Genomic DNA, 25,844 nt, shown 5'->3' with positions numbered 1-25,844 from the left:
AGCATATTAACATAATAAAATCATGTTAAATTTAAAAAGGTAAAGATTCAACATTGAAATGCAGTGCCAAAGAGCTGTAAATATGTGCTACTTTCAACATTTTACATACACTTAGATGGAGTTTGACAAACACAAAACTACATTTAACCTGTTATTCCCAAATGACGCCAAAGTTTAAAACATGCTAACCTTAGTCCACACGGAAAAAATATATTTTAAAATTCCTTTCTTAAAAGATGGATAAATTGGTTATATAACTCCTATTCTGAGTATTTCTAAACATATAACTAACCAAAAGAACTTAGGATCTGTTTCAGCACAATCTCTCTCATGGCTACCACTATAATCTCCATGCAGGAGATCCTCCTACCAAATCTGTTCTTCCTCTCAATGAATGATATTATCATCTGCCCAATTATCCAAAACAGAAACCTGGTGTCTTTCATTTCACCTTCTCCATTACCCCCATTCTAAGTCCCCAAATTCAATAAGTTAAAGGTGTTGTCAACTCTTTCCACTAAACTTAAATCTTACTTCCCACTGTTACTACCCTAGTCTAGCTGCTTATCATCTCTTTTCTAGAATTTTTCAAACGCCTTTAATTGGCCTCCTATCTCCCCGCCCCCATATCCCTTACTCCCTCTGTTTCTAATCAAAAAGATCTTCCAGTTTCACAAAAGTAGCACAGGATATATGTGCTTTATCGACCCCCTTTTTCTGGCTAACTCTGACTTATCCCACATCTCTACAGCAGATCAGGTGGAAACATCCAGTAACTAACATTGCAGGCATTCACAGTGCAAGTTGTAGTTTCTTTGCCGAGTGGTATCTTCACAGGACCAGTTCTGCAACAGAATTTCTGGCCTTATTCCTGCCTCCCAAACATGTTCACTAGCCCTTTTAAAGAGTCTTTGAGCTATCCAATATCCTTTTGTACTTTAATATGTTCTTTATCTGAAGGTTCACCAAGAAAGGCAGTGATGTGTTTGCTCCAACTCATCTGTATTCTCTCACTCATATTCTCTTTCATTGTTATTTATTTAAAAGAAGGAGTGTTAAACACACAGAAGCAAGTTCCTCTTGATATACAATTAGTAAATGTGTCTATTAGTTGTATTTACTGTGTTTTCCCCTGATATCTTTTTAATAAATTGTTTTTCTGCTTAACGTTTTCAGCACTGGTTTTGTTGATGGCAAATGAAAAACCACTTAGCCCTTCTTCCTACCTATCTGTATCCAGTCAAGGGAGTGTCTACCAAGTTCTCCACTGCCTTAGGAATCTAGAAAGTACAATTATCAGGACCTCTAGGTCACTTTTTTGATTCCAAGGCATCAAAAGGCCTAAAGTTTTTTCATTTGTTTAGTAACAATAATTTCCTATGAAGTTGAAAGTATGAAGCATAAAAATATAGTTATCACATAATAGTCTGTGACAAAGGTAAATGAGGCCATCTATAGGCTATTAGAAATGTATAATAATTATATAATGAACAACATTATAAACTTTTAATTATGTATATGTCACAATCCAGGCCAGTAAATTTCAAACCAAATGGGCAATAGATGAGAACATTTTGAGGGGAGGAGGACTGAAAAAAGATAAGGCAATGAAGTATAGGTAATCCTCAATTTAAATGGTTTGCTAAATCAGTTGTCTGGTACATAAAAACAATGTTATTAATGGAAAATATATTCCTAAACCAGCTTACAGAAATAGTACATGATATATCTAAAGAACTTTAAAAAGTACTAAAATAATCATTATGTATAATGATTCTATGAGAAAAGGCATTCAAATTTCTAAGTAGGCATACCAGACATTTATATCTCAATAGAGCCATTTCCTATAACTTGTAACTACATGCATGTGGAGCTGAAATTACCATAATTCCAACTTCTATATGGTAAGATTTATGTGCAAGGGGTTTGATCCTTCTGTCTTCTCTCAATCACCAGCAAAAAACTGTCCTAGATTTGGGATGGGTCTAATAAATGTTGATCTATAGTGGCATACATTTATGCCACTCCAAAGCAGCAAGGTAAGAAAGAGATGATTTGATGTCAGAGGTTCCAGTAAGAGCAAGGAATACTGGTATAATGAAAAGAAAATGAGTGCTAAGTAGTAACCCAAAGAAGGAAGGGGTTTTCTCTGAACTAGTCAGGTAGGAGACACTCAAGGGATGAGTAAATACCATGAACAGCCATAATCTTAAGTGGCTACTTTTCAATTACAAGCAATCTTATTTCCCTTACATAAAAATTGTTAAGAAACCTTTTTTCTATTGCTATTAATGAAAGTCATTAGAATGCCTCAGGGAGACTTTAAAAGGTGTGGGGGGAAAGGGACATCCACATGAAATGTTGTCCTGTGATCTCACAGGATATCAATTAAAATGTTCCTCACTCCTCCACCACAGAAAGTTCTCTGAACACTCAAGGTAGATGCTCAGAATCTGACAGTTTCTAATGAACAAACAAAAAAAGTACAAAGTGTAAGTAAACACAAGTTTACTAAACCACATTAGGTACAGACTGTTACTTATTTAAACAAGTTGGACTTTTATACACAACTGACAATGCATGACCTTTTTTTTTCTTTTTTATTACTAGAAATAAAAGATGGCAAGGAAAGACTGGAAAGAAAATGGGATTTAAAAGTTAGTTGAAGTAGTTAGGAAAAAAGATATATTTTTATTGGCCTGTGTAATATTTTCTATAATGTCTGACAACATTGCTCCATCTTTCAAATTAATGTGAACTCTCCCTCCTCTGAACCTTTGTATCAGTTTGCACCTCTGTATAGCACTTTCCCTGCCCTGGCTTGTGGACCAGTCTAAATTCTATCTTCTTCTCCCATTTAGAAATTATACCAAAAAGTCTGTCTCCTCTAAGAAAATTTTAAAAGCTAACAAGTCACCTTCTAAAATATAATTCTTTTTGCTTAAAATATTATAAGCAAACCAGTATCAAATTCTAACATGTCAAAAGCAAACAAAAATAAAATATGTATCAAGCATTAAATTTGTACAGCTAATTTCATTATCTAAACTACAAAATAATTTATCTTTAGGAATTAAAGCATTATTCTTGAGTTTAAATGAACCAATTAAGACTGCAAATGATAGCATATGCCCCCAAAAAGCTAGAAAATAAGGACTTTGGGGACATTCCTTTCCCCTTGGATGACAGAATAAAATGTCACCAACACCACAAATAGGGTACCACACATTACCTTTTCTCTCATGTGAGACCAAAGGATCCAAGGAACAAACATAATCATCATCCCTTACTCAACCCCAATAAACACAGGACCTACTGTTCTTTTTAAATGCTTTGCCACTCCTGATATTATGAAAATGATAAGAAGAAAAGATTCATCATAGTACCTCTGGGTGGCAAATCCATATCCCCTGATGTTAGTCCTATCAAGTTAGGCCTTTGTGCATGCACTCTGTGTCGATACATTGGTCTGGAAGTGTTTGTTATGCTTGGGGCTTCAGGATTGTAGCCATCTGTGTCATATGTATCTGGTAATACAAAAACTGCAATTAAAAAACAATTATAAAACTCCGCTTGGTAATTTTTTTATATTGATAACAGAAAAAGTCAACCACATAACATATTACTAATTCATAACTAACATGTATATGTATTTTTTAAAATAGTCTTATAAAAATTAAATGTTATTAAAAACTTAGTTTTTAAAAAAGTGTAACTGAGAACTTATATTTAATGTGCATTCACCATGTCTACATTTTATTCCATATAATTTTAGTAAGAAAAAGAGACTTGATAGAGCAATTCACTCTCTAGACATTTTTAAATTCCTCACCTAAAACTCTTCTCTAAACTATATTACATTATTAATATAGAAAGGGCCAAAACTGCACCTGCAGTAAAAAGGGAGGGTGGAGCAGGAGGAGGCTGGTGATGGATGCCAGTTGTTACCACAGTAGGAACAGAGCTGGTTGCAGAGTTTGGGGGAGCATCCATGCCAGATGGTTGCAAAGGAGGAAGTGGAGGTGGTGGTCCTGTCAAAACCAAAGAATAAGAAATATCATCTGAAAGCAAACAAATAAAATAAGTTATTGTATATCCAAATGTGATATTCTCCTTTAGCAAATTATAATATCTACAAACACCAAGCTCTTACAACTATATGAGTTTTTCAGGGTAAAATGTTCATTTAATGCATTCCAAAACAGGTTTGTCTTAAGCTATAAAGGACTACAGATAGCTGGGATTCATCAGTAACATGCATAATTCAGGGCCACCCTAAACCACAGTAAACCATAGGTTTGGCACAGCCTGAAAAATAAGGAGTATACTCCAGATGGCAGCATCTTATTCTTAGTTTCTAGCAGGCATCTACAGGATTACTTTAGATACTTTTAACAAAAGCAAGCATCAAACTATTAACTTTAATAAAAGACTATGAATGAATAGATAGTAAGTACAGGCAAACATATTTACTTACCTGTGACAGGTGGTAGACTGGGTGGTAATGGGCCTGGCGGTGGCACTGGGGGTCTCAGATTCACAGGTGGGGGTGTAAGAATTGGTGGTGGTGGAGGGAGTCCAGGAGGAGGTGGTCCTTCAACAACAGGAGGCTGTGCTGGGAAAGGCAGCATACCAGGAAGATTGACATCTTCTACAACTACCGGGTCACTTCCATGATCAAAAGGGCACATGTCTCCTCTCATACAGAAACCCTTTTCTGTGAGGAAGAACAATTAGAAAGAAATATGAAAAGTGCTGGACATATACATTTTCTCTAAGTTAACAGAAGTGGAGATATTTAAAAATAGGAATATTTTTAACACTGGGCAAGTATAAGTAACCATATCACAAGAGCTACCTACTCATTTCCAGTAATATAAAATACATATTAAGTGAAAATATAGCTAACATACCCACTAAAAAATGTATCACCAAATTAAAATGAGTATACCCAGCTAGCAACATGATACAGCTTTAATACAGTTTACAAAACTTTTACAGTAAAATCTTAAAGAGTCTTCAATTCATTTATAAAATGATTACATAGGTGATATTCACATTTCTAGGTTTTACTTACATGCTAATAACCACTGATTTCTAAAGAAGTAAGTTTTGTCAAGAATGTTTCAGTAGCCAATTCCCTGCTAGGTAACTCAGTAGATATTACTCTTGTTTGGCAAATTCCAAAAATATGTTAAGACTTGGTGCAAATAAACACTATCTTTAAATTGATATTCAATAGTCAGTGGTGACTAATGAAGACTTCAGTAATATACTGAGGAATTCATGAAGTGCTTAAAACTAATTTCCCACTATTTCCAATAGGTTAAGCCTTTGAGTAACTGCGTACAACCTAAATTTACAGAATTTACTCAGCTGGAAATATTAATTCGATACCTCATGAAATAGTTGACAGGCTTACCATCATAGTCTCTACACCGTTTCTTTGGCATTGGTGGTCTTACATACGAGTTATGGTCCACTTGGTCTTCATGAAATTCAGACCAACTTTCGGTAGTATTATTACCATGATGAGTAGGAGCAATTACTGTAATAGTGCTGCTCAAAGTAGGTACAGGGTAGTGGCCAGATGAAATATTAGGTACCGAAGAGACTGGAGTATAATTGTTTTCTAATGCATCTGCTCTATCCAGGTCATATTTAGGTTTTACCAGATCCCTTTCTGCAACAAAATATAAATGACTTATAAAACTACACTCTATTTAAAAAAAAAACAAAAAACACACATGTCCCAAATCTAAGACACAGATATTGGGTTCGCCAAAAGGTTCGTTTGGGTTTTTCCATAAGACGTTATGGAAAAACCCCAACGAACCTTTTGGCCAACCCAATATTTTTGCTAAACATAGAGAAAAAGTTCAAATTTTACACAATCCTCCTTTTAAAAACTATTCAATGTATATACAATGTTGCAAGATAAGCTATTTCTTTTCAATATGACCTAAACTAAAAAACCACACATAAACTTGCTGTACCTAACGAGATTTTTCTTTGAGTTTTAGTTATAGCAGAGAATTTTTTAATTTTCTTCACTGCAATCTTAGTATGCATAACTTTAGCCAACAAAACAAAATATACAATATAAGTATGGTTATTTTTTCTGTGATGAACATTTAGTTGTCATCCATTCAAAGGTCCTAGCATGGCTTTATACACTGAACACTATTTGTTGAAGATGAGAATGGATGTGTAAAGAGGAAGAAAAAGGAGTACATAATAAACACAAAGAAATTAATTGGGTCAAGAAAAGAAAATTTACCAAGGAAAGAGAAAAGACATTAAGGAGATCAGTTAAGTGAAGCAATGTGCAGAAAGGCCTAATACACCTAGATCACGGGGGGGAAAAACTCTAAAAGTAACAGAGAAATACAGGGCTTATACAAAAGCCATAAATATTATTTCCTAAAGACTAAAAGTAACTATACAATAAAGGTCGCAAGGGTAGTAAAAATCTAAGTTGAGTAAAGGTATTTTACTCTTAAGGTGTTTAGTTGTTTTACTGCCTGCAATATATTCCTTTCAATAATACACATTGAAAGAAAAATATGCATGTTGGAAATGAGACGCTCTTGTAAACTCACACATCTGAAATGAAAATTTTTAACTGTTTTCATAGTTTTGAGGTCTGATATATGATAAACTCAACATACTTAAAATGTACAATTTATGAATTTTGATCTATGTATACACCTGTGAAACCAAACATCTCAATCAAAATAAGGTATATACTGTACATACTCATCACCCCCCAAAAGTATCCTTGTTCCCTTTTATGATCCATCCCTCCTTTACTTTATCCCAGGCAACCACTGAGTTGTTTTCTGTCATCATAGATTAGTCTGCATTTTCTAAAATTCTATGTCTCTATGTCTCTCTCCCTCTCTCTCTCTCTCACACACACAAACACACACATTTTTTTGTGTGGCTTCTTTCAATCAGCATAATTATTTTGAGATTCATGCATATTCCTGCATGTATCAATAGTTCTTTCCTTTTTATCCATTCTATGGATATACCATAATTTGTTCATCCATTCACCTGTTGATGGACGTTTGGATTGTTTCTAGCTTTTGGCTATAACAAATGAAGCTGCCATGATCATCTGTATATGTCTTTGTGTGGAAATACACTTTCATTTCTTTTAAGTAAACACCTAGGAGTGGAATGGCTGACTGGGTCATTTGGTAGGTATAGGCTTAACGTTTTTAAGATACTGTTCAAGTGTTTTCCAAAGAGTTCCAGCTTATCTTCATCCTCACCAACACTGGGTAGAGCAAGTCTTTTTAATTTCAATCATTCTGATGGGTGTACAGTGGTAATTCACTGTGGCTTTAATTTGTATAAAATAAAAATTTTTAAAGAAATTTTTAAAAAGTATTCACTTAGACACATAAAATACATCAAAATAGAAAAAAATAAAGATAACACTAACAAAACTACAACAATTTTTAAAGCCCTCAAATACAGAATTGCTTTCCCAATGCAAGTGGCAGCCAACACGTACGTGGACGTGGATCACTTACCCCTGCTCCGCGTCCTGCTTCTGCTTCTAGTCCTGCTTCTGTCTCTATCCCTGTCACGAAGCCGCTCTTTACTCCAACTTCGACTCCGACTCCTGCTGTAACTGCGACTTCGCCCTCGTCTTCTATTGTACCGGTCTCTGTATGAATCTCTTCGAGGAGGGTTTCGATCATAATCTCTTTTGCGAGAACGATCATCTTTTTTCCTCTCATCACGACTTCTAAAGAAATATATGATCACTTTTATGAAAATATTTAAGTGGATACATGAAAAACTCCAATTAAATGCAAAAGGTCTATTTTATTCTTGTACCATCATGATTCTTTATCCCACCATCAGAATACAAACACAGGAAACTCAAAAAACTGAAAAACTGAACATGATCTGCTGAAGTACTCTAAAACTCCTTCTAAGGAAAAAAAAAAACAAAACTCTTTTGAAGTCTTCATTTTATACACAAATGCATCTATACATTAAGGGATCTGTACATATGTCCTATAGCAAATATTGTCTTGTACACAGTCTCATACTTATAGGCATATATTACACACACTGCACTCTAAATGCTTTTGAAGCCTTAATGGGAAAAATAATGTTTTCACTCTAAAGGGAAACTTTGGGCAAAAAAGGTCTCACATTAAGACTTCATTGGAATTTGCAGTTAGGAATAAAAATAATAACAATAACTAACATCTGCTGAGCACTGTTCTAAATCTCACTTCCAGGACCAACAAATCTCACCTAGATATTTTTGGTAGAAAAGGATCGAGTTACCACTTTCCTAGACCAATAAAAGAGTAGACATTACTTACCCCTATGTAAAAGAAAATCAAGTCTAAATATTCATATAAAATAAAAGCAATGTCTAAACATTGAACATGGTTCAAAGAATCAATCACCTATTTTCTCTGTATCGGGAGCTTGACTGAGGAGGACTGTGATTTAGCCTTCTGGAAAACTTCTTCTCTCGCTCTTCCTCTTTTGTGATCTGATATACAAAGAAAAATGTGTGCAAGTTTAACAACAGTTATTCCTTGCCATGTTACTGTTTCAATCACTTAACTGATATTAAAATATGAGCAATAGGGTCTTCTTGTGAAAGCACTGAACAAAATAAATTTGTGTTCTAAGTACAATCATTTAATTTAACAATAAAAGACAGGCTTGCTGAAAGTTAAAGTGAATGGTAAAGAAATTCATAAATGCTTATCTTAGATAACAGTAGCGAGAAAAACATTTTAAGCAAGTGTCCTCATTTTACACATCATTAATGGAAAGCCAATTTTATTCCTTCTTTCAAAAGTCCATTCAAGTTTTGGTTTCATGGATCTGATCTGGCACCAAACACATTAGGGACTAAAGGGGAATGCATTAGAACTAACCAAGTCATAGAAAAAGAAAACATTTGAGAAAACAATACCTGTGAAAATAAACAAACAAGTGAAAACAGTTCTCTAGTTTCTCACAGCAGTATGACAGCTATATATTCCTCTTTCCTACAATTCATATTATATAATTAATAGAATGCAGCCCTGAAAAACATTCCCTTGATCAGTGCTACTTTCTCTAGACCAGTTTTCCATGCTGCCCAAAAAACTGGTTCCACAGGACATTAAGAGGTGTTATTAGAGAAAAAAGGATTCAGAGAATAAACAAATTGAGAAAATACTGAACATGAGCTTCTGTAAATATGATAGGGCTCAAGATTTTGCATGTTTAATAAAAACCCTAAGATATTCTGATGCACATAGTCTACAGATAGTATAAACATGTCCCAGCTTATGCCAGTTGTTTCAGCATTCCTTTGGGTAAAAGCCTCTCACTGTCAAGTGTCCCACACTGGATGATAAATTAAATGGAAATCCTATCAACAGACCAAACTCTGAGAAACAATACTTAAAAGCCTTCTTTTAACAGTTTGCTTTTTTTTTTCTTTCTTGTAAGTACTTTTTTTGTTCTATTCTTCCTACCCATTTCAACCTTCCCCCCTGCAAAAACAAAACAAAACAAAAAACCCTCCTGATGCACTTTTTCCCTTCAGTTTGCTTCCATGCAGTCTTGTAAGTAAGTTAGGTTGACAGACTGTCACATTCCATGGTACCTGCCCAACTGCGAACTTTCACAACACCCACAGCATTTAAAATCCAGACTGCCATCTGACATTTCGGTTCTGAAAGATGAGGGATAAATATCCTTCACAACTGCTCAAGACAACTGTGGTGAAATATTATTGTATCAACAGATGTAAGACTAAGGCTTACTGCTTCTCAAACAAAGAGCCCATGATTTACTCAAGATTTCCAAGAATTAAAATATAATTTGCAATTATCTGGAAAAAATTCTGGAACCAACCCAGACTTCCATCAATGGGTAAAATTTAAATAAATTATTGTATATCTCTATGCTGCACAAGCAGTTGCCAAGACAATATCCACTATCCCATTCTTCCTTACTAACAGAACCCCTATACCGTTAGGTACAAAACATGCAGTTATAAAATTATTTCTGGTCTTCCTCTGAAGACAGACGTGATGGGGGTGTCTTATGTATAAGTGCGTGTAACTATATACACATACATGTGTGCAAATATGTTCAGATATACAGAGACAAAAATACATTTGAGAATTATATAATACATATGTAAATACATATGTAAATCACAATACATATCATACATACGTAAATATTATTATATAATACATATGTAAACATAACAAACATATATTACTTACATAATCTGGAAAAAAACAGAGTATCAGGTGAAAAAAAACCAAAGGCCACAACCACAACCACATCAGCCACCACACAACAATGCCTCAACAATAATAGCAACTATCATTTACTGAGAACCTACTTTGTGCCACACACTCTGCCAAGTGCTTCACAGACCTTATTTTACTATTCCTCACAACAGCCCTATAATATTTCCATTTCACAGCTGAGTAAACTAAGGGTTGGAAAAGCAGTAATTTCAAGGTCACAAAATGGTGGCAAAATTTTAACCAAGATTTGTTTGACCTAAAACTAGGCTAACCATGGATATATTATATTAATAGCTTAATTGTCAACAATTATTTTTGTTAAAATTACAATCTTTAAACATCAAACTGAGGAAATTTGAATTATTATATGATTATTAAACAAGAGTGGTAATCTTGTATAAAAGGTAAACACCTCTTAAAGTATGAAGTCATTTCCATTGCCCTGTGAAGGTCCTTTTATTTGACTACCTTAAAAATAGTCCCCTATGGGCTTCCCTGGTGGCGCAGTGGTTGAGAATCTGCCTGCCAATGCAGGGGACATGGGTTCGAGCCCTGGTCTGGGAAGATCCCACATGCTGCGGAGCAACTAGGCCCATGAGCTGAGCCTGTGCGTCTGGAGCTTGTGCTCCGCAACAAGAGAGGCCACGACAGTGAGAGGCCCGCGCACTGCGATGAAGAGTGGCCCCTGCTCGCTGCAACTAGAGAAAGCCCTCGCACAGAAACAAAGACCCAACACAGCCAAAAATAAATAAATAAATAAAATTTTAAAAAAAGAAAGAAAACTTGTTAAAAAAAAAAAAAGTCCCCTACAAAATGCATGTAGGCAGAAGCAAACAGATCTACTGACAATCTAACTATTTTCATAGAACACAGATAATAAGAGTCCATACCTATAAGATACTGTGCAGAAAAGAGTTAAAAGGACTCCTGAGACTGTTATCTTTCGAAAGACCTGCTGATAAGGTAAGCCCTTGGCTGGCATCCGCAAACACTGATTTCTCGAAGGTTCCCATCATTCTCTGATAACAACAGCTCACTATGCCTAAACTGTCTGGATAAACAATATGGTCTATGCTGAACATCTGCTTTCCTCCTCAGAGTCTGGAATTTTGGTACATACTAGGCTGAAGATGCCTATGTACCCAGCCCTAAACAAAAACCCTGGGCACTGTGTCTCTAATGAGCGTCCCTGGTTCACACATGTTGTCACTACTTGTTAAGTGCATCTTCTTTGACTCCACTGGAAGAAACCTCTGGAAATTTGTTCCTGTTTCTCCCCAGATTTTGCACCATACACTTTTTTCCCTTTGCTGATTTTGCTTTGTATCCTTTCACTGTAAGAAATCATAGCCATGAGTATGACTATATGCTCTGAGTTCTGTGAGTACTCCTAGTGAAATAGTCAAACCTGGAGGTGGTCTGGAGGACTCCCAACACAGATACAAAAAATAAAACTCAGTTTAATTACTCCAAATATGTTTTTAAAGAACATGTAAAGTTTAACACAAATTCTTACCTCTTCTTTTTTTATATCTTTTTCTTGGTGCTGAAAAAATTCTACCTTTAAGCTTCCTGATGATGGCTGCTCTGGAGGAGGTAGATAACTCTTTGTATTCACAGCATCAAAAAGTTTTTCCACAAATATCTGTGTCTCTAAAAATAAAACCAAAACCAGCATAGATTAAAAAACATTTGCTAAGATATTTATTCTCTACTTCTCCACATCAGTATGATGAAATATGCCTTGATTTTTATAAATCTAAAAATTATACTAAGATCAACAGCTTCCCAACCAGTGTGCTATGGCACAAGTCCCATGGTAATACTGATCCATTCAGTTCTCAGGATGCTGAGGGCTAGAATGGCTAGAGCCTCTGGGTCAGTCGCTCCCAGCCATCACTAGTCTCCATGTACCCTGCCTAGTGTGCCAAACAGAAATATTATCATTACCTAGATACTGGCAAGGTGAAAAAAGTTGAGAAGCACTGTGCTAGACAACATCCAAAGTAGGTTCCTAAGCAGTACTACCTTTCAGTGATTTTCTTAATCTCTTAAGAGATTCTTTAAGATTCTTTAAGAATGAGCATATGGATGTTCATGAAAGAAAAGATTTCCATTATAAATAAGCTATGAATATAATCAGTAATGACACTATTTGTTCAACTTTGTTACAGTCAGAGTCTGTCTCTTACTGAACTCCTTTAACACTCTCTGAATCTTATTTTAAATAACTTTTTAAAGTAGTATTTTTAAACCAAAGATCTTACCTTTCTGAAGAAATACATCCAGTTGATCAATACATAACGCCTTTAACTCTTTTTCACTTTTGTCTTTCTTTACCAAAGCGAGAACATATTTTGCCAGGGCTGATGGATCTGCATCACAGCTGAAGAAAAAAGCAATGTTGAAGGAAATTTAACCATAAACAATTGCACAGTCTATGAATTCCAGTTACAAACTAACAGTATGATAGTCAAATGAGTTAATATATGTAAAAAAGCATCTGGTTCATAGAAAGCAATGAAGAAATATAAGTTTCTCTCCCTTATCTTAATATGCTTTACATGGTATATGTAGTCATCATTCAGTATTCTGCCAAATACACACTAATACATGTATTAAAGATTCAGTAGGCTCTATTATTAAAAAAAGAAGTTATAACAAATTATAAACAATGCCAAAACATCAAAAACTAATAATAATTAGTGTGGTACCAATAAAAATACCAAGAGGCTATTCTCCCCCAGAACAAGGTAAATAATGGTCAGAAAATCCCTGAAAAAGAGGACAATAAAGGGAAACTTGAAAACATACCACACAATACAGAATTTTAACGAAAGAAAAGCAAGTTTAGAAATAGACCCAAATATATATAGAAACATAAATTTTATAAAGGTGACATCCAAGTCAAGGAAGAAGGGATGAACTACAAAATAAATGGTATCGAGAAAACTTGGCAGCTGCCTTTCTAAAAAATTAAGTTAGACCCATAACTTATTCCACATACCACAGCAAAAACATGAAACCATTAAAGTATTAGAAGAAAACAAGAAAAAGTTATTTTACAACTCTGGAGTAATGAAGACCTTTTGAATTATGACAGAAAATCCACATACTGCAAAAGAGTAATTTGATTATACAAAAAGAAGCAAAAACTTAAGAATGTAAAAAAGACTTAAAAGTCAAATGAAATACTAAACAGAAAAAGAAATAAAAATGATTCTTAAATATGAGTAAAAGTACAACATCATCCATAAGAGAAATTCAAACTTAAGCTATACTGAAATATCATTTTTCTGTTATAAAGTTGATAAAATCTAAATATATGGAAACATATTCTGGAGGCAAGACTATAGGGAAACAATCAGTTTTCATACATTATTGCTGCTGAGAGTAAACTGGTAGCTCCTAGGGTATGGCAGTAAAAAGATCACAAATGCAACTGACCCAGCAATTCTACTTCAATGAATTAACTTTACAGATATACTTACATGTTCAAAATGACATGTGTACAAGTCATTCAGTGCCACACTGATTGTAAAATCAAAAATCTGCAACTGTCCATTTACAGAGGACTGGAAAAAGAAAATATACTAAATCTACACAAGGGAATGGCATACAACAAAAGGACAAAAAAGAATGAGGAAGTTTTCATATCATGGAGAAATTTTCCTATCAATTTGTTAAGTTTAAAAAGCGAGATAGAGAAAAAACTTGTATAGTGTATTACCATTTGTGTGGGGAGAAAAGGAGATTATATATTTGGGTTGGCTTATGTCTGAATAATGAATAGGTATAAGTATAAACAAGTAACTATGGTTATTTGTTGATGCAGGTAGGGAGTAGGAAGTGAAAAAGAAACAGGGTCAGGAGGGAAGAGGGAAAGTTTTTGATGCCCAAACCATGCCCATCCAATTGCTAAAAAGCAGATAATTGTTTTTCAACTAAGCTAAAGTTGCTACCTATTTAATTAAAGATCATTTTACAAGTTAGGGTAAATAATAATAAAATAATAGCAATAGCTAAGCACTAACATTTACTGAACCCTCATTTGCGCCATGAACAGTGCTCCACACTTTACCTTCTATATTTAGTTCTCACTTTACTGATGAAACTGAGGCTCAGGAAAAAGCTAAGCAAACTGCCCAAGACTACATGTAAATTAGTAACAGAACCAAGATTGAAACCTAAATTTCTTACTCTAAAGTCCGCTCTCTTAACCACTACACCAAATTGCTTCTTACAACGAGCTACCCAAAAACCAGACCTCCAATTAACTTACTGCTACAAACATCTAGTTACAGCCACCAACTCCCTATCCATCCTAGTAAAAGCCCCCTACAATACCTCCCTTAGTTGCCGTCCAAGGCACAGTTCCTCTAATTTACTTCCTCCTGTACTCTCCCCTCAGAGTCCACTATTTCAAACAACCTCTAAATTCCTCAGCCACGTTTGCCTCACTTTCTTTCTACTCTTCTTCTATGCCACCAACTTGGCAAAATCCCAACTTAGAATCCACCCCCAGCTTAGATTTAACTTCCTAGCTTGTCTTAGTTTCATGCCAGTAACACAAATAATGCTCAGTAAATTAAATTTTCAAAGGATACTGATGACACAAAAAGACTTACCAATCACGGTTTAAAAAAAAAAGACAAATACATTAGGGAATTACAGTAGGGAGAGATGACTACAAATGAGGGGGAGAGATAGGATAACCTAATAGTTCATTTGAGGAAAAACAGATACATACATGACACATGACATCCTTCCATTCATTTTTATCGCTCTTTATTCTAACAACTATTAGCAATTTTAACTCTAACAATACTAAACACAAAATAGAAATTCCACATGTTCTACCAAAAGTTCAAATGCTAGAATATTAATAAGGAACTTATACACATTAAAGCTAGAAAATACTTTAAGACATATACCAAAAAGTCTTAATTCCTATACATATCTGGAATGTAACAGTTTTACAGAATTATAGCAGTAACATGTCACTGAATCAAAAAGTACATCTTAAAGACAATGGACAGCTTTGGCTGCACAGTAGAAGCACCTATGGAAAATCTGACTGCAAGTGAATCAACAGGTCTAATACAACCATCTGCATTTTGCTTTGTTTATTTTATAAGAGCTGTACAGATAAGTCTGATACAGTATCAGAGTTGAGAATTACTCTATTAAGGAACTAGTACAGCATTTATTATATAATGTTGAGACTCCTTAGTGTACATCTTTGTGGTGACTGTGTCTTCAAACTCTTCAATCTTCCCTTCAAAAGGCAGAGCCCAATTCCCCATTCTTTGAGAGTAGGCTCAATTTAGTGCCTTGCTTCTAAACAAATAGAATACAGCAGAAGTGATGGTGTCTGACGTTTACGGTCAGACACCATCTAGGTCATTTGGAATTATATATTCTAGAGAAATCAGCTGCTATGTTTCAAGGACACTCAAGCAGCCTTACAGAGAGCACCATGTGGCTATGAAATGAAGGCTCCAGGGAGGACTAAGGTCTCTTGCCAAGAACCATACGTGAATGAACATGGAAGCCGATTCTACAGACCTAGTGGAACCTTGAAAAGACTGCAGCACTGACCAAAAGCTTGACCACAATCTCATGAAAGACTCAGAGCCAGAAATACCTAGCTAACCTGCTCCAAATTTCTGACCCACAGGAATGATATATGTCATGAGATGATAAATGTCTGCTGGGCTACTTAGTTTCAGGGTAATCTGTTAGTAATTGTATATCAACTTTTCTCATAGATCTATTTCCATTTACTTACAAAGACCTGAAGTGGGTTATAACCTAAACAAGAAAAAAAAAATTCATTTCAATGGTACATGAGATTTTTAAACACTTTCTCTTCGAAATTTATTTCAATATATTTATTTATACCAACAATTTTTTAAATGCAAAGTGATTTGTGGTAAGTTAATTTTTTCATGTTTATCACAATGAGCATTATTAAATAATGCTAATATTAATAATGCTAATGTTAATATTGTGCATTAATATTAAATGCACAATATTAAAGATAATATTCATGTTGGTAATTTTGTGAGAAAAATTTTAGAGCCTGCTTTTCACTTAATTGCTAGTGAAGATGATGATATGACTCCAGAGACAACGGGCCATGAATTTTCCCATTTTTCTGAAACACCGATTAAACAAGGAATTTCCTTTAGCAAAAAGTCCACAGATAAGGATATAGGAAAGAGCTGGACAACGAATTCATAGAAACTGGAGAGGCTGGGGTCAACCTCCATGATGAAATAAGCATGAAGAAATGGGACAATAACCTCATGATGTATCTACAGATACACTTATATCTGGCAATCTGGTAACACTGCATGAGAGACCATGAAACAGTACTTTTTCATGTTAGGTAACCTGAATAAGCACAATCAACTAAACATTAACCTAACTAGACACCAAGCTGAACATACTTCAGTTTACTGGAAATCACTGTGATACATAATACTATCACTGTGTTATACAGTTTTATTGCAACTACTGTTAATGAACAAATTCAGAATCTCTACATTGAGTCCAAATGCTATAGTTTGACTGAGTATTGGTTTGACTGTTGTGGTGAATTTTCAACTTAATAACAGCCTTTCTAATAACTGTCACTTTACATTTCTCTTAGCTAAACACCAAATCTATTCCATTCCCTCCATTACTTTTTAAACAAGACACTTTAAAAGTGAATTAAAATGTTAGCAGCTAAAAATGTGGAGAAAGACTCTTGCGATTTTTTAAAAATTATTGTGGCCTAGAATACAGTTTTATAAAACAGCAAGATAGAATTCCTGAACAATCTTTGCTCAACATCTTCTATTAGAAGCAATTCAAACCAAATCAAGGACCAATAAAAGCCACAACAATCATAATGAATTAACTACCATACAAAAAAATGTTAAATACTTAAAATAGTCTGAAAGGCAGATTACTTTTTAAAATTTGTTAGACTGCAAATTACATAGTAGAAGCAAGGTTTACAATTTCACATTTAACAACAGAACAGGTAAATATGCATTTGGGAGGTAATTTTTCTTAAGTCCTACAGGAAGCCACTTCATTTTTATTTTAATAACTTTTGAAAACAAAAAAAGGTATGTAGTTACAAATTATAGCTAAGTAAAAAATAATCTGAACCACAGAAGTTTAATAATATACCAAAATGTTATGGATCAGGGACAAAAGGCAAACTGTGTGTTCTCTTTTCTATTTATCTTAATTAAAAGTACCAATGCTACTTCATCTGAACATCTAGCAATAATAACCTGCTATGCAAAATTAATGAAGCAAAAATGTTTAAATTACTGAATCAAAAGAAAACTATATTCTGATAGTAAGGGGTTATTTTTAAAAACTGTCTCCAAGGTAAGCAAGATTGTTCACGAGGTACTTTACTATACCAGTTGGTACTGCTGATAATAAGTTTGTGATCTGAATGACACATTATCTTGTCAAAGCTAGTCTTTACCCTCTGCTACACTGCCAGCATTCTAGAAACATGTGAAAGAAAAGTGGGGCTGAAATCTTCTTTCAGATCAGGGAAAGAGAAAAAAAGAATCAGATTTTGAAAATGTTAAGGACAAAGAAATAATACTGAAAGAGTGACAAACTTCACTCCTACCTTAGAAAACAGGCTGAATTCACACTAAGTCTCTGTTCCATAGTACTTCTAAGCCCAGCAAAAACATAATCTGCCAATAAAGTACAACTCTGACCACAGAGTGCTCCAACTTCAATTACCCTTCTGTGTGTGTGCTGGGGGTAGGAGGGTGGGAGCAGCGAGGGGATAGAAGGAGGGGAGCAAGGAAAACACAAAGAAAACCAGAAACTACAAAATAAAGAAGACATGGCTTACCAATAGCACTGTGGAAGGTGGGGTGAAGGGGAAGCAACTAAGTATCTCAACTTACAAAAGTCAAATGAGATATGGAAGAAAACAAATCATAACCAGTGAGGAAACAGTGCAGCTCTCCCGTGCAGTAGGGAGTGCCACTGCTTTCACTTCTAGGTGCCACCTTTTATAAATATATAAACAAAGTCAAACATTCTTAGAAAATGACCAGAATGGTAAACGCATATCATTATCAGATAACTTGCTAGGGATTCTTGTGTAGGAAGGAGCCAGACAATACACACACAGAAGGCATTCTCATATAAACAAGTGCTCTGAAGAGAAAAAATGCCAGGTAATGGGATAAAGTATAGAAGAAGAGGAATGAAGGGGAAAAAAGAGGAAGAAAGAAAAGGGAGGGAGGAAAAGGAATGAATGAGTAGATCCTAGATAAGATTATCAGGTAAGGATATTTAAACAGGGTCAGAATTTAAATAGGGAACAGAATGTAGTGCAAGCAAGCTTTTTGGCTTTCTGGAAAAAGGTCAGCCCAGGCAGAGGGAACCAACAGAAAAGGGCTGAGGTGGGTATCTACTGATACTTGACTCATGAGGGATAGGAGTACAGTGGAATGGAGCAAAGTGCTCCATTCCATCCAAATACGTCATGCACATTTGGATTTCTAATCTCTCACCTTTGTAAGGATTTAAAATTTACATCATATCACTATGAAGTCATTCAAACCAATGATTTTAAAGGCATAAAAATAAAATTTGATCAATCTCTGAATATACTCAGTTAAGCATACAACTAATAATAATACCCCTGAAAAGCACGGGTGAATATCTAAGAGGGTCATTCTCCTCCAGCTGTATCTGGGGAGGAGAGCACATGCACTAAATAAGTTAGAAAACCCAAAGCAATGCAGAAAATCAAATGTTTTAATAAAATCTCCCAAAAGAACTTAATTTTCTTAAGAAAGACTTCAAAAAACATGAATCAAATAACTGAGTCACTTTGCTGTACAGCAGAGATCGGCACAACACTGTAAATCAACTATACCTCAATTAAAAAAAAGAATCACCCCAAGATATAAAGGTTCTAATTAATCTTCCTAACACACTCATTATATTAGTTTTTACTTCTTAATTTAGTACTTTCAAAATAGTAACGAGACAGTGAAGCAAAAAACAAAAAGCTAACACGCCAGTACAATATTTTAAAAAGAAGTTTGTTTTGTATTGCCCAAGTTTTTTGGAGGCTTGAGAAATTCAGTGGAAGATGACTGATGAAATTTTACCCAAGCTTCCATTTTCAGTAATCTTGAGAAGGAGGAGCTGGAGGTGGCAGTGGGAATTAAAAATTAAATTTAAATATGTTAACTCAGTCACTTTAGAACACGGATATACACCCACGTCTGTTCCTACCAAATTTTCACTTTATATTCAAGAAAAATATCTAATTTACATCAAAGTCATGCAATTATATTCTGTACATAATTACTCTTTTAAAAACCCAAATTCCATTGCAACAAACATACTATATACATTGAAAAATTCAATTACCATAGTTTATTATACAGTTTCATCCAATTCAAAAAGAGTAAAACATAGATTATTTGTATGTAGTAATTAGTTACAGCAAAGGTTACTCATTAAGAATTACTGATTACATACCCACTTTATTCTACAAAATAAAATGACCACCACAAAATAAGCATATGTCAACGTGATACATCCATGAGCATCACATGAACCACTTCTTATCACTGCACAAACTTAGCACAAAACATGTAATTATAATGCTGAAAACTATTCAGTTAGTTCCTTCATTCCCTTATATTACCCCCCAAGAAATGGCAGGAGTTCCTCCTTACCTTGAGAGCAGTGGTTCTCAAACTTTTTGGTCTCAGAATCTTTTTACACTTTAAAAATGACAGAGAACCCGGAAAAGCTTTTATTTAAAAGGGTTATATCTGCCAGTATTTACCATATTAAAATTTAAAAATGAGAAAATTCTAAATTATTTAGTTTAAAATAACTAAATAAATCCATTATGATTTAACATAAATACTTGGGGGCGGGGGGCAGGAGGAGTAATCAAAAGGAGGAACTTATTGATATAAATAAATGGGAAGTCCAATAGTAGGATTGACTTTAGGCATAGCTGGATCCAGGAGTTCAAATGATGTTACCAGGACACTCCCCTTCTATTCTGCTTTCCTTTGAACTTGCTTTATTTTGAGGCAGGCACATATGGCAACAAAAATAGCCCTGAGCAGTTCTGGGCTTACATTATTCTGACAGCTAGTGAAGCCAGAGAAAATAGCCTCCCCTCTCTCCCAGAGCATCATATTGGTCCTTGAAAATGACTGACCTTCTCCAGTTTGAGCTATACCCCCACTGCAAGGCAGGGATGGGCAGAGCTCGATAACTAATAGCCTCACCTGAAACTAAACACAGGAATCCCCTGCTTTTCAAAAGTCTGCTTTATGCCACTTTGTGAAGCTTTTACAGAAGACCTACATTGGTAACTACTAACCACAAGAAATTCAGAAAGGATTTTCACTTTTATGAGAAAAGGCGAAAAACAAAAATAGTGTCCAGCATTTGTTTTGTAGCAAGTTGTATAGAGGTAGCCCATATCATGAGCAGCCAGAGTGGCACTGCCCAGATCCTTCCCCAAGAACTACACTGGGCACCTCAGCATCAAGCTGCCATAGCTTTGAACTGTGTCTGTAAGCATCTATGTTTTATCTCAATTTATTTTGTGCATCCATTGACAAGATGTGTCCTAAAGTAACTGCTTCTTCACTTTACGCCATTTCAGCTTACGAAAAGTTTCATAGGAACACTCTACTTTCACATATCAGGGGAAACCTGTACCCTATATTTTTTTGTGAATAAAGTTATATTCCCACACCAAAACAAAAATTTAGTAAGAAGATTGACAATGTTTCTTTTTTTTCTTTTTTTTTTGCAAATACCATTAATGTCTGCCTTAAATAGCAGACTGATACTTACATCTACTTTTATATTCAATCTGTTGTGATACCCTGTTTTGGTTGAAATATAAAATCTGGCCTCACACAGGTATACAGCTGGGAAAGTGGGGACCTCACAGACTCCATGAAAGGGTCTCAGGAAGCCCTAGGAGTCCTCACACCACATTTGAGAATCGCTGCTTTAGAAGTGATTCAGAAAGTATGTGTTAAGCATCTAATTCAAAGACAAAGTCAGTCTTCACACTCCCAAAGGCCCAATAATCAGACTGTATACTGCTCAGTGCAAAAAGCAGTAGCCCAAATAGCAAATTGAGCACAGATAGGTGTGGTTATAGAATCATGTCATAGAATTCTCTCTTAAAAGAAAAGTGGAACTGCAGGTGAAATGCTGATATGGCAGTCCACAACAAAACTCCATTATTTCTTGTACGTTTTACATTCTAATTCACAGCTGAGGAAGAATCACATTCTCTGGGAAAGGGCTCTGGGGCTTCCAAAGGCCACCCCTTCAGTTACTTATATGTGGATTCACATTTACCTAGTTACAAAACAGATTTGAAGCGCTTCACCCCTTCAGTTACTAAGAGACAGGAGAGGCTAGGGAACATTTTCTCTCTTGACCAAGAAGGGGCAGAATTACACAAAAGAAATAGCACTAAGACTAGAAATGTGAAAAACCTAGTTCTGTCATTCTGTTTTCAACTAAATTCTTACAAACTGTTCCCTCATATATTAAAAAAAAAAAAAAATTCGGGCTAATGCTCTGTGGCTGTATGGCATACTTCTGGGTTTTTTCTAATATTGCCACAACAGTTTTCTAATACTGCTATCAAATCACGCTGAAATTTTTTCATTAAAAAGGGGATACTTTTCACCTCACAAATCTCAGGACTAAAGAAACTAAGCTTCAGTTTCCTTATCTGAGAACAGCTGCTCTGCCAAATTAGAAATAATTACAAATAAATATGACTGCAAATAAGAAAGCATTTTATTAACCTGCCAAACACCAAAACAAATGGACCACTAAAGAATGAAATAAAATAAAAATTTGAAGTAATAAGATGCCTATTATTGCCACCCCCTTAGAATAGGTGTTAAAATCTAGTTACTATATTTTAAGCACTATTCCCTTTCAAATCTATGTTGTCTTCTAAGCCAAACTAACAGCTTTTCCTTGAAGCAGTCTGGTATTATAAAAAAAAAAAGCACAGAAATGAACTCCAAAAACCCAGGGGTTTTCAGATTTCTAGTCTGATGTCATCTTACTTTATTCATTAGTTACATAATCCTGGGTTAGCATTTTATTTCTCTAGGCTTCAGTTTTCTCATTTTTAAAACAAAGGTGCTGAACCATACAATCTGACAAAGTGGGTCATTTTTTTAGGAATAAGGTGCAAAGCTTTCACCGTCATTGCACTCCCCTACTCTCATTCCCAGGAACTTTAACTGAACTTAAAAATAATTCAGTATGTAATCTGAAAAAAAATTTTTTGAAAAAATTTTTTGTCCTCTAGGTCTTTTTCAAAAGCCATAGAATTCCCTTTTCTGAACACTCATGAGCAAAGTCTGAGCCTCTGGGAAGGATAAAGAATAACTAAATTCTACTAGGTAGAAACACTTTACATAATTTTTCTGAATTGCCAGACCTTAAGATCTGCACATATTTCTACCACTGTTAAAATGTTACTACTGGTGTGCTTGTCTGTTTCAGACTAGGTAACTATGTCTACCTTTTCCCTAGAACCAATCACATTGGTTGAGAAGTATCTACTAATTATCACAGTATGCAATAGCATACTAAGTCAGGGGCATATCAACCAAAATTCACAAAAAAACAATTCTCAGTTTAGGTCAAATCCAATTATTACAAATACAAAGGTGTGCCAACAAGTTTAAAAAGCTGTCACAGATACCAAAAAAGGTCAATAAAAAAGCCCACAAGCATTCTGACAAGCCCTTCCTAGTTGCTTTTTCTTCCATATTCTGACTGCTGCAATGGCCCTCATATATATCCAGTACATATGTTCTTAGTATATTACCTCTCTCTTCCTACATCCTGCCAAAGCCCAAATTTAGGCATTTTACAACTCACTCTTAAAACTAGAATTAAAAAACTATTTAGTCTTCCTTGTCTCCAAAATGTTACAACTTAATCAAATCTCTAAACACCATAGTTTCATTCTTAAAAAGAGATGTGACCAAGTTACTCTGCTACTTTAATTAACCTTCCCAGTATCCCATAACCTAGTCCCCAAAATGTCCAAACACTTCAACATGGTAATAAAACCTTTTTAATTTGAAACCCACAAAGGCTAGCTGGAGTCAAAAACCTTTTCCTACCCATAATGAACGGTTATAATTCCTCATAGAACATAACTATTCATCCAATTTGGGGCAATGTCATCAGAAGCTTCAAAACTTTAACACAGGGACTTCCCTGGTGGCACAGTGGTTAAGAATTCGCCTGCCAATGCAGGGGACAGAGGTTCAAGCCCTGGTCCGGGAAGATCCCACATGCCACGGAGCAACTAAGCCCGTGTACCACAACTACTGAGCCTGTGCTCTAGAGCCCACGAGCCACAACTACTGAGCCCGTGTGCCACAACTACTGAAGCCCACGCGCCTAGAGCCCATGCTCCGCAACAAGAGAAGCCACTGCAATAAGAAGCTTGCACACCGCAGCGAAGAGTAGCCCCCACTCAACGCAATTAGAGGAAGCCGCCCACAGCAACAAAGACCCAACACAGCCATAAATAAATAAATAAATTTATTTTAAAAAAACAAAACAAAACTTTAACACAATCCAATTTGAGAAAGTGCTTGAAAAACTTTCACAGCCTGGTAAGTACAAGTTTATAAAACAGTTTTCAAAATAAGATCTATCTCTTTCACAGTCTGTTGTTATAAAAAATTAAACTTTTTGAAAATGTAAAATAAGTACTTTAGCTCTCATTAAATATATAAAAATAACAAGAGTCACACTGACAATTTGTTTTTAAAATGCCCTAAAAAGGTTAAGTTATAGGTTTCAAAATACTTCTTGCACTTAAACTATATTAAAAAGAGCAACAAATGATCTGCTGAACTGCTATTAGTGCTTATATGTAGGACTTGAAATCAAATGTTTTTTATTTATAATAACTGACTTCAAGATTTTGGGGGTTTTTTTCCGTATCAACTTTTATACTGCCAGTAAGTGGTGGAAAATTAATAAATGGAGAATATAGGCAGAGCAGTTGTTTTGTTGCTCCTTCCCTTTTCTTTTGTAGGGTAACCAGCCAATTCTCTGTGAAGGCCTGGAATGCCTAAGAGGAGTTTTGCTCATCCCTCCTGTTCTACTCTCAGAATTTGCTAGCTGAAAGCTGGGAGTGCCTTGGTAGATCCCTTCTACTTCTCCTTCCTTGCTTGCAGAACTACTCCTGTGTTTTTAATTGGTAAGTGTTGAGTGGTTGTACACTTAGTTGTTTTATGATATTGTTCTACTGCCACTGTCCTCCACTGATTATGATGAGAAATCAGCCACCATTTGAGTCTTTGTTTTCCTGTATGTATCTGTCTTTTTTTCTCCCTTTGACTACTTTTAAGATTCTTTTTATTTGGTCAGCAGTTTGACTACAATATGCTTAAGGCTGTGTATGTGTGTGTGTGTGTGTGTGTGTGTGTGTGTGTGTGTGTGTGTGTATTCTATCCTGTTTGGTTTTGCCAATTTGGATCTATGTTTTGATGTCTTTCATCAGTTTTGGAAAGTCCTTGGTAGTTATGTCTTCCAACATTTTTTCTGCCTCATTTTTCTTTCCTTTTTCTAAGACTTCAGTAACTTGTATTTTAGATTACTTGCTACTATCCTACAGATCTCAGATGTATCTTTTAAAATTACTTTTGTCCCTTTGTTTTCGGTTTGGATATTTTCTATTTTCCTACATTCAAGTTCACTGCTGTTTTTTTCCTCTGTGGTGTCCAGTCTGTTGCAAAGCAGAATTCTTTATTTCTGTTATAGTTTTCGTTTCTAGGTTTTTCCATTAAGCTCTTTTTAATAGCTTTTATGTATTAGCTGAAGTTCCCCATATCTTTATGCATGCTGTCCACATGTTCAAATAAATTCTTTAGCATTTTTGTCATAGTTATTTTAAAGTCCTTGTCTAATAATCCTATTATTTGAGTCATCTCTGGGTATGTTTCCATTGACTATTTCTTCTCATGTGGATCTTATTTTCTTACTATTTTGTGTTCCTTGTTATTTGATCTTATGTTGAATGTTTTGTGTAAAAGAACACTGAGGTGGATGGAGACTGAGGTAAATAAGATTTATCTTCAGTAAATGCCATGCCCTTTCGTCAGGCCACTAGAGTGGAGTCCCTTGTTCTGTAATTGACATGGTTTGGGCTTTGTAAGAAGCTTTAGTGTGATTCAGTTCACCACTGGCTTCAAATGTTTTGAGGGCATGATCAGGATTTTCCCTTTCATAAAAACTGGAATCTCAGCATTAACAAGACTCTGGATACCTGCCTGTGCTTTACCTCCAGGCTCCCAGCTTTTGAAACTAAAAGAAAAATATAAAACCAATGACATAAGAAAGAGGAAAAGGCCAGCAAACTAAATTCAAAGTAGGAAAAAAGGAAATAATAAAAATATAATATTGACACAGAAAACAATCAACAAAGCTAATACTGTTCTT

General features: G+C 35.1%; 1 protein-coding gene across 7 annotated transcripts in view; it reads right to left on the bottom strand.

The window, feature by feature from the left end:
* RBM26 (RNA binding motif protein 26) overlaps window positions 1-25,844 on the bottom strand; it is an 81,892-nt gene that overhangs the window by 43,489 nt on the left and 12,559 nt on the right. For 2 of the 7 annotated variants that reach the window (XM_061170773.1, XM_061170777.1), the window contains exons 2-9: window positions 12,572-12,690; window positions 11,821-11,957; window positions 8,442-8,530; window positions 7,545-7,762; window positions 5,423-5,683; window positions 4,478-4,717; window positions 3,891-4,061; window positions 3,387-3,542 (exon numbers count right to left, since the gene is read on the bottom strand). In XM_061170773.1, the coding sequence (XP_061026756.1) occupies window positions 3,387-3,542; window positions 3,891-4,061; window positions 4,478-4,717; window positions 5,423-5,683; window positions 7,545-7,762; window positions 8,442-8,530; window positions 11,821-11,957; window positions 12,572-12,690 (1,391 nt within the window). The remainder of the gene's footprint in view (window positions 1-3,386; window positions 3,543-3,890; window positions 4,062-4,477; window positions 4,718-5,422; window positions 5,684-7,544; window positions 7,763-8,441; window positions 8,531-11,820; window positions 11,958-12,571; window positions 12,691-25,844) is intronic. The other 5 variants (XM_061170774.1, XM_061170778.1, XM_061170776.1 and 2 more) reach the window with 3 other exon arrangements.

This window comes from Eubalaena glacialis, chromosome 16 (genome assembly GCF_028564815.1).
Source record: "Eubalaena glacialis isolate mEubGla1 chromosome 16, mEubGla1.1.hap2.+ XY, whole genome shotgun sequence".
Classification (NCBI taxonomy): domain Eukaryota; kingdom Metazoa; phylum Chordata; class Mammalia; order Artiodactyla; family Balaenidae; genus Eubalaena; species Eubalaena glacialis.
The sequence above is the reverse complement of the archived record's forward strand: the minus strand, read 5'-3'. Positions and strand labels throughout refer to the sequence as shown.